We start from the raw sequence: 9557 nt of genomic DNA on the forward strand, positions 1-9557 counted from the left end.
CCATCAAATCTACCATAGAGGGAAGGACAGCCAGCCCAATTAAATGCAAAACAAAAATGAATGCCTTTATTCTAAGAGGCTTATAACTTATATATACAATAGGTAAAAATTATTTGTAGAAAAATACATCATTAGCTAAGTCAGCTCTTTGTGGAATAGGTTCACCTTCCATTATCTTCCATAACTTCTTTTTTTTTTATGCCTCCTGTTTTGAGAGGTTGGTTTTTGCAAGATGCGACATGAGGCCTTTCAGTTCCTGCCTCTCAATCTTGGCTGCTCTATCCAGATGGTCCTAGATGAAGGGATGGTGAAAGAGAAGCTTCTTAATGCTATTTACCCGAAGTGGTCACAGAAGACTCCACAAATAAGGCTAAGCTCAAGACTTAAGATTTTGGGTCGTCAGCAGAGCCCAGAATGGGAAATTCGGCCTCCGAAACGGAAGATTTAACCACTATAGGTCGAATAAATGGAGTTCTACATGAATTTCAAAATTAGAAACATGCCAGAAGAGGCTCTGCTCGCCTAGCACACTCCGCTATAACCCTTAATAGTGAACCCGACACATCATAGTTTTAAATTGGGGTATTCTAAATTTCTGGGGTTTTAATTGAGCCAAATTTATTTAATCATTTTAAATTTTAATTGCTGTTTTGTCTTGTGTTTTTAAATAGGCTGTACACCGCCCTGAGTCCTTCGGGAGAAGGGCGGTATAGAAATAAAATTATTATTATTATTATTATTATTATTATTATTATTATTATTATTATTATTATTATTATTAATCTCTTTAACCAAGTTACAGCAGTTAAGAACAAACCAGGAAGTGGCCTATTTTAGTTCTCCCACAACATTGTAGGCTAGGGCAGAGTGTTACACACATTTTCTCCAACCCGAATTTGTGGTTGAAGAAGATGTCATGTAAACACTGTCTTAAGACCCGAGGCCCACATTTTAAATTTGGAAACTTCCATGTAGGAGATGACCAGGCTGAGCCTGAGGGTGGCGTGAAGCATGTCATTGGTCTCTAATCCCTTCGCACCCACAAGAAACCTAAGTCCAGCCCACTTTGAATTCCATTGGTTCTTATCTCCCGCCAATTTGCTAGAACCGTTAGTAGTTCAGATCCTTGTAGACAGTTTAAGTTTCCAATAAACCTTTATATTCATTTGAACTGCCTGGATTTCCCCAATTTTCCAGCGCTGGACATTCCATTAATAGCAAGCATCGATCAAGAGGAAGCCAACCGCCAACCCACAAGTATGTAGTAGATGTTTAAGCCAATGGCTTTGTACTCTACAGGTTGGTCAGGAATATCAGGATGGTTCTGCAGGTCTTAAATTTTGTCAAAGAGCAGCATGGGGAATGTGCTGGAGCAAGGGTCAGCAACCTGCGGCTCTGGAGCCGCATGTGGATCTTTCATCCCTCTGCTGCGGCTCCCTGTTGCCGGTCGGCTCCACAAATGATAGGGCTTTTGGTTAGGACAGGTAGAGGAAAAAGGACGCCGCGGTAGGGGGAGACTCTATGGTGGGGGAACTGGACTTCCGATCGGCTCCAGAATTTAATGGGGGGGGTTCCAGTTAGGACCTTTGTGGCTCTTTGAGTGTTTAAGGTTGCCGACCCCTGTTCTGGAGGCTCGGAATCAGAAGTGCAGAACAAACTCCCCAAAATACCTCCCGGGGGGTCAGGACATAAGCATGTAGGCCCATGCTAAATTATATCCCCTTCCCCTCACGGACACAAGGATGGAGAGAAATACCGTCATCTGTTTTTCTATTAAGCTTAAGTTTTCTCCAAGTTTCTTGGCTTCCTCCAGCTCCTGGTGGCCTGTAGTGTCCATCTCTTCTTTGAGTGCCTTCAGGTCCTTCCGCCATCGTTTCGATCGCTCCTTGCAGGATTTCATGGCCACCTCTGCTTCCTTGAAGTAGCAGACGTGCTTGGCTGCCACCTCCCGCCTGGCATTGGCAAGATACTGGAACAGATTGGATTCATCACGCCTCTTGAAGGGAGCCACACATATACATTTTATCCAAAAACCCTAAACCAGTTCTAAATCCTAACAAGCCGGGTTCACACAAGCGTTCTTTTATCCATGGTTTAAATAAGCTATCATGGAATGGAATTGACTCCGCCCATCACAGGTAGTCCTTGACTTATGGCAACAATGGAGGGCAAAGTTTCTGCGGTTACGTGAGACATTGAGTTTTGCAACACGGTTGTTAATTCATTTTTATTTATTCTAAGTTGTAAGTTAAGTGAATCTGGTTTCCCCGTTCACTTTGCTTGTCAGAAGGTTGCAAAAAGGGATCACATGATCCCTGGACACTGCGACCGTCATAAATATGAATCAGTTTGCCAAGCGTCTGAATTTTGATCGTTATGATTATGTAAAGGTAAAGGTTCCCCTCACACATATGTGCTAGTCGTTCCCGATTCTAGGGGGCGGTGCTCATCTCTGTTTCTAAGCCGAAGAGCCAGTGCTGTCCGAAGACGTCTCCGTGGTCATGTGGCCAGCATGACTCAACGCCAAAGGCGCACGGAACGCTGTTACCTTCCCACCAAAGGTGGTTCCTATTTTTCTACTTGCATGTTTACGTGCTTTCGAACTGCTAGGTTGGCAGAAGCTGGGACAAGGAACGGGAGCTCACCCCGTTATGCAGCACTAGGGATTCGAACCGCTGAACTGCCGACCTTTCAATCGACAAGCTCAGCGTCTTAGCCAGTGAGCCATCGCGTCCCTTATGATTATGGGGATGCTGCAAAATTTGTAACTCTGAAAAATGGTCATCAATCACCTTTTTCAGTGCCGTTGTAACTTTAAATGGTCTCCAAATAAACTATTGTAAGTCCAGGATTTACCTGTGTACCAGACCCAAACCAACCACCTTAGGATGCCGCGGGATGAATGAACCACACCTGTGTATTGTTTTGTTTTCTGAAAATGTTACCGGCAAAGACGGTTACCTTCAATTTTGGCTTCAGGTGTTCTAGAATATTACGGAGCTTTTTGATGTCATTTCTAAGTCCCTTTTCAAACTCTTGGATGGAGAATGAAGCGGAGCATTTTTCCAGGTATTTCTTCCCTTCCTTGTTATTTTCCAGTTGCCGGGCCTTGGATTCTATTCCCAGGAGTTGCTCTTCCAGACCGCAAAGATCCTGGGAAATATTCTGTATGGGAATACAACTTTTTGTATTACTTCAGGTATGTTTGCGATGTTACGACAAACAGCAGTGATCACACAGGGGTCATTTGTCAACCCTTCCGCCTTGGTGTTACTGGAGCCCGTCGTTCACACACATTTCGAGGAAGCCACACACCACCATGGGGTGTGAAATGACAGATAGGAAGATAAGGAAAAGAACAAAATCGAAATTGAAGTGGGTGATTGTCACTGCGTTTTTGTATTTACCAGCTGAGCTCATATTTCTGGACTGTCAGACTTTCCGTAGCTTGCCAAAATTTCTTATCAGTAAGCTAACTACGCATGTCCGCATTCCTTTCTTTCTACTTCACACTTTTTTTGTTCTCCTGCCAAGAAGTCCGACCACAGAGAAGTGGCCGGCAGGAACGTTGCCAAAATGTAATTATTTAGATTAGTAAGATTTTTTATTTTCTTTATAACAAATAAATGAGTTTATTCTTAGAAAAAAATATCTTCGGGTTTATTTTCTTGCAAAAGTATGCTTCAAGGGAAAAGCCTCGATCCACGTCTCTAAATCAAGGTGCCATTACCCAAAAGCAGAATGGGATTAATTAGCGCCCTGACAGTGATGAATAACAAGAGTTGAAAGGGAACTTCGAGGTCTTCTAGTCCAACTGTCTGCTAAAGCAGGAGACCTTACGCCATTTCAGACAAATGGTTGTCCAGTCTCTTCTTCAAAACCTCCGGTGATGGAGCCCCCACAACTTCAGGAGAGTCCCACATTGAGGCACCTCTCATTCTGCTAACCTACTGCTTGTTGTACACACTACAATTATGTAGGTTCACACAACACACTCGGCCAAAATCCAAAGCAGGCCACATCTCACCCAAACCTGGATTTTATGTTTCAGACTCTAAAAGCAATCAAAAAAATTACTTAAGATTATGAAGAACCTCATCGACGGATTAGTCACGGATCCTCCCAATTCCTTTCTAGCATAGGGACCTCCAACTTTCTCCCCTCCCCTTCAGGACAAAAATGAGAAGGGGAGGGGTGAACTATCCATCCTCCCTCTCTCCTCTTTTGGAAGATTACCTCCAGGAAGATGTCCAACCTCTGTCTCAGGGCTGGGATGTCCAGCTGCTTGAATTCGGTCCCGTAGCGTTCGGATTTCTTCAGACTCTGAATCTCAATCAGCAACTTGAGTTGCTTCAAGTTCTCGTCCAACAGATCAGTGGTGAATTTGGAGATGCTGACATAGTATTCTTTACACTCCCGGTACCATTCGGCGAAGTAGTACTTGTGGGAAGAAGTAAAACACACAAACACACATCCAGTCAACCGTTCCCACATCACACAAAGCCAACCTTGAGGGATCAAGGAGACACCACACTTTATATTTTCAGGACAGGAGTGGTTGACTCAAAAGACATTTCACAGATTGGGCAGCTAGTAGTTTGGTAGGATATGAAGTTTATATGAAGGATTGTATTTCAATCTTCACCTTTCTGGATTAAAAGGATTGGAAACGCTGCTATTAAGTTTCTGCAAGTATGCGTTAGGAGTGCAGGTATACATCTAAAACTCCTGGCAGCTCTCAGTCTGTGGTTCTGTATCATGGCAAGCTTTCTTTTAACAATGGTTTGTCAAAGAAGCCACACTTGACCCCATTTAGTGAAATCATAGTTTATAAACCACAGGAGAGAATATATTTTAAGGCAGGGAGCTCCAGTCTTGGCAACTTTAAGATTTGTAGACTTCGACTCCCAGAATTCCAGAATTCTGGGTGTGTTCAAGTCCACAACTCGTTAAGTTGTCACTGTTGGACACCCCTGCTTTGAAATGAGTAACATACACACTGCACTAATAAAGCACGGGAAGTCACTGCCACAACAATCGGCAATGACAATCAACTCTTTTGATCAAGCTCTTTTCAATAAGGTGAGACATTTCACAAAGGATTAAATAGAATGTATATATATATATATAAAAGTGAAATACCACTCACGCATCATCACAAAATTTCCAGAACTGTAAAGCCTACAAACTTGAAATTTGCCACGTATGTTCCTCTTGGCTTCTAGGTGCTCACTAAGAAAAGATTTTTCAAAATGACCATCAGAGCGTTTCCTATATTATGATTAACACGCTCTGATGCTAAGGAGTTCTACTCCCCCTCCCCACTTGAAAAGAAATCTGTTCCAAATGCAAAACACAAGCAGAGGAGAGGAGTTTCAGTTTCAGTTTTACTTTCAGATACAAGGCCATCAGCTAGGATCCTGAGAAGGCCAATAAATCTGGTGAACAATGAACTGGAAAAGGAAGAAAATGACAATGCCACTGTAGAGAAAAGAGTCCTTCTGTTTCCATCACTAATGGACAGAATTAAGGCATGGACCATCAACAGAAAGGTCCTCTTTTCCTGCACAATGCCCAGAGCTTCAGTGGACAATACCTCAATATCAATCAGCACGGAGTAAAGTTCTTCAGTTGCCTGCTCAAAATACCCTTGAAGTTTGAGAACGTTGGCCGTCTGAACATGAGGGAGACCAGAAAGTCCTTCAGCGGCCACAGATTTCATGCTCTCCAGATCCCCCTTCAAGTTGAGAGCCAGGAGGGCGATATTGTCTCTTTTCTTCTCCATTACGGGAAGTTTACTTAACACCATCTGAAACAAGGGGGTGGGGGAGGATATAGACTCACTAGGACAGAGGTCTCCAACCTTGGCAACTTTAAGACTTGTGGACTTCAACTCCCAGAGTTTCTCAGCCAGCTTTGCAAGTCTTAAAGTTGCCAAGGTTGGAGACCCCTGCATTAGGAGAACCAGTTGTCTCTCCAAGTGGCCGGCTAAATCCAAAAACTTTAGACCTTTTCAATCCTTCAACTAAGGGAGGCAGCCCTAGTTGGTCACCCAGAGACAAAAGTTTGATTTCAGAGGATTTACTGCTAGCTGCTTTTTTCTGTTCTTTGACATTTTATTAATCCCACCCCCCCATTAGGCCCATGATTAGAAAAGCAGCTGAAAGAAGAGCGAAATAAATATTTGAAAGGTTTGAGTTTCAGAAATGCCATTTCAAGGAGGGGGGGAAATATCCCATTCAATAGGATATGGGAATTTTGCTTTAATATTCTATTATCTAGAACAGGGGTCTACAGTTGGCAACTTTAAGACTTGTGGATTTCAATCCCTGAGAATTGAAGTCCACAAGTTTCAACTCTGGGAATTGAAGTCCACAAGTTTCAACTCTGGGAATTGAAGTCCACAAGTTTGGAGAGCCCTGATCTAGAATTAGAGGAAAAGATAACGTTTCTCCAAAATTCTTCTGCATGCCCATAATTTCCTCCTACCTTCTCAGTGAATGTAATCAATAACCGGCGAAGATGGTCATTCTCCATCCTCAGACTGAAGATGGTTTGCCAGAAGTCCATCACCCTTCTTCTGTGATAGGAGTTGTCCAGCATTACTTCTTGAAGATTTGTCTGTAGTCTCTTGTTTTCAAGGATCAGCCCCTCCTCCTCCTCAGTTATTTGGTGGGCTTGTTCTGCTGTCACCATCTTCACCTACCGAGACAAGATTCCAGAAGGCAGCAAACAGGTGTAGCCTCTACAGTACTTCCTACTTAGGGTGGGTGTGCTTAGTGAAAGTGGTGAAAATGTAGGACAGCATGGCAAAAATGGAACAAGGAAAACATGGCAAAAATGAACTAAACGAGGGGGTCAACCTGTTCTCCAAAGTCCAAACCACCTGAAGGCAGAACAAGAAGCAATGGATGGAAACTAATCAAGGAGAGAAGCAACCTAAAACTAAGGAGAAATTTCCTGACAGTGGAACAACTTGTCTCCAGAACTTGTCTCTTCAGATGTTTGCTGCTCAAGAGTAAGGTCAACTTCATTAGGAACATCTGGCTAGATTTGCATTTGATACCAAACCACAACTGACAAATGATTCATCAAATAAGCTGAGCTGGAAGGATTCGACATTAAACCAGAACCAAACATACCCCATTACGGTTGAGGGAAACAGAAGAAAATAGCTAAAGAGTCAAGAAGTGGAATGGTTGAAGGCATCTACTGCTGGAGCTGGTCAACTCAAAGTAGTTGAGAGACATCCAAGTCAAAGTAATGTTTTCCAAGCACTGCAGCATAAGACCTCCAGTGAAGACATTTTACAACAGGGCTTTTTGACCTTGGCAACGTGATGATGGGTGAACTTCAACTCCCATGATTCCCCCCCTGGAGAATTCTGGGAGTTGAAGTCTACCCACCTTCAAGTTGTGCTGTACAGTTTTGTAAACCCATCATATCTACTCTGAAACCTACCTACAATGTTCTTACCTTTTCACCCAGGTCAGCCATTGGTGAAGCCATCATTTCCTGACCCTTTGGAGAGTGAGGTCCCTTAGCCAAGAGAGACTCCTTGGCTTCCTTTAAGATTTCACAGCAACCTTTGGATGACTCAGCGGTAGCTCTCACGTGATCCTGCAGTTCCAGGTTCTTTAACAACCCAAACAGAGAAACATGAAGGCATCAGTCATTCCCACCTTTCTTCCCATCCAATGTTAAGATGGGGTTATTAAAAAATATACATATTTCGTTACTCACTGCAGCAACCGTTTTCTCGATGGTCTTGTAAAGACCGTGCATGGTACTATTCAGAGTGTCTCTCTCGGCCTGAAGGTCCTCAACCAAGATTTTCAGGGAATCTTTTTCCTTGGAAACAGCCTTCAGATCTCCTTGGATGGTTTGGATTTTCTGGAGCAAATCAGTTTTCTCTTGCTCCAAAGCCTCGATTTTCATCTTCAGTTCCTCCATGTTGTCTCAATCCTTCCAGGTTTCTTCTGTCAAGTCAAGAAAATTGGGAGAGGTCCGGGAACTTCTCCAATTGTTCAACTGGAGATTTTATTTTAGGAAGAAACAGGTCAAATCCATTGGGTACACTTTTGGGATAAACATTCCAGCATTGTTTCATTTGATAACTAAAAGTGTCTCTTGATGATAAGGAAATCCCCAAGAGGAACATTGTCTCTACCAGGGACATAGAAGACACTCTTAGGCCAACCATAGTTTCTCATTACCTTCCCCTCACAAAGGTTATAGTCTTTCTCCAGCCCAACATCTACTAGTATATTTTGTACACTGGGATTACAATCATCGACTTCACAGATGTCTATGGAGATTCTCAATCATCCAGGTCATAGTTGCCCCAAAGACGCTTTTCCAAAAGGGCTTTCTTGTTTTTTTTCCTTGAAAACGTTCCACTTCTCATCCAAGAAATTTCAGTTCTGAATTCTGTAGAAGCTTCTTGGATGAGAAGCAAAACATTTTCAAGGAAAAAACAACCCCAAGAAAGTCCGTTGCTTTTGTAGGGGACAGCTGCCTTACAGCATTCTAGGAACCTTCATGGAATATAGTTTTATACCTGAAATCAGTGGTGGAATTCAATTTTTTTTTACTACCGGTTCTGTGGGCGTGGCTTGGTGGGCATGGCAGGGGAAGGATACTGCAAAATCCCCATTCCCACCCCACTCCTGGAGGAAGGATATTGCAAAATCTCCATTCCCACCCCACTCCTGGGGGAAGGATACTGCAAAATCTCCATTCCCACCCCACTCTGGGGCCAGCCAGAGGTGGTATTTGCCGGTTCTCCTAACTACTCAGAATTTCCACTACCGGCTTTCCAGAACCTGTCAGAACCTGCTGGATTTTACCCCTGCTAGGCCTCCATAACAATTTATTTAATTTTAACTGGGTGTGTCATCTTAAGCAAAGTCTTAACAAAACATGGTTTACAGTTGAAAGTTGCACAGACCCACTTAATTATAATATATATATATATATTAAAAATGCTTCAAACATATCTTGGCACCATCTGTAGACAAACACCTTCAAGAAGAAATAAAAAGCACAGTGAGGTAGGAGGTCAGTCACCAATTCCACCACTAACCCAAATATAGTTTCTCTGAAAGGTTTTTGGCAACTTTGTGGAAAATGAAGATTGTGAGATTGTGTTTTTTTTTTTTTACTTACCAGCTTAATAAAGAAACACCTGCTCCAATTTTACAGGATAAATCCACCCCAAATGTCTCTTTCCTTCCTTCCCATCTCTGGCTGGCTAAGGACCCAATTTATACCACTAACTTTTTTTTGTGGGAGGTCCCGAGAAGGACACAGGTGGAGAGAATGATGGGCTTGGATGATTTGACAAGGAGTGAACAAATTCTCCTTCCTGAATCTTTTAAGGAATGGCTTTGGGGAAAACTTGTGATGGATCCCTTTTGGAAAATACAGTGTTTTCTATACACCAGAGGACAAAGCATTATGTGCAACTGTAGCAGAGACTTTGTGATATTTGACAGTAACATTTTATAACTGCAGGGGGAATTTATAAGTCATTCAGACGCTGACAATTGTAATAT

At 42.7% G+C, this 9557-nt stretch overlaps 1 protein-coding gene across 1 annotated transcript; it reads right to left on the reverse strand.

Moving 5' to 3' along the window:
* Nucleotides 1-70: 70 nt before the first annotated feature.
* On the reverse strand, nucleotides 71-8005 carry LOC117679559 (centromere-associated protein E-like). The gene is made up of 8 exons (XM_060683997.2): nucleotides 7744-8005; nucleotides 7477-7635; nucleotides 6490-6702; nucleotides 5597-5809; nucleotides 4237-4440; nucleotides 2962-3165; nucleotides 1757-1969; nucleotides 71-292 (listed from the first exon to the last, which is right to left on the reverse strand). The coding sequence occupies exons 1-8, from the start codon at nucleotides 7951-7953 to the stop codon at nucleotides 197-199; spliced, it is 1512 nt and encodes a 503-aa protein (XP_060539980.2). The 5' UTR covers nucleotides 7954-8005; the 3' UTR covers nucleotides 71-196.
* Nucleotides 8006-9557: the final 1552 nt, after the last annotated feature.

This window comes from Pantherophis guttatus, chromosome 12 (genome assembly GCF_059756535.1).
Source record: "Pantherophis guttatus breed Tessera chromosome 12, ASM5975653v1, whole genome shotgun sequence".
Taxonomy (NCBI): domain Eukaryota; kingdom Metazoa; phylum Chordata; class Lepidosauria; order Squamata; family Colubridae; genus Pantherophis; species Pantherophis guttatus.

Coding starts and splice junctions, on each gene's coding strand:
- LOC117679559 (XM_060683997.2), bottom strand. CDS start 7,953: ATGGAGGAACTGAAGATGAAAATCGAGGCTTTGGAGCAAGAGAAAACT. Junction 7,636..7,743: donor TCGAGAAAACGGTTGCTGCA/GTGAGTAACGAA, acceptor GGGTTGTTAAAG/AACCTGGAACTGCAGGATCA. Junction 4,441..5,596: donor CCGTGCTGATTGATATTGAG/GTATTGTCCACT, acceptor TCTTCCCACAAG/TACTACTTCGCCGAATGGTA.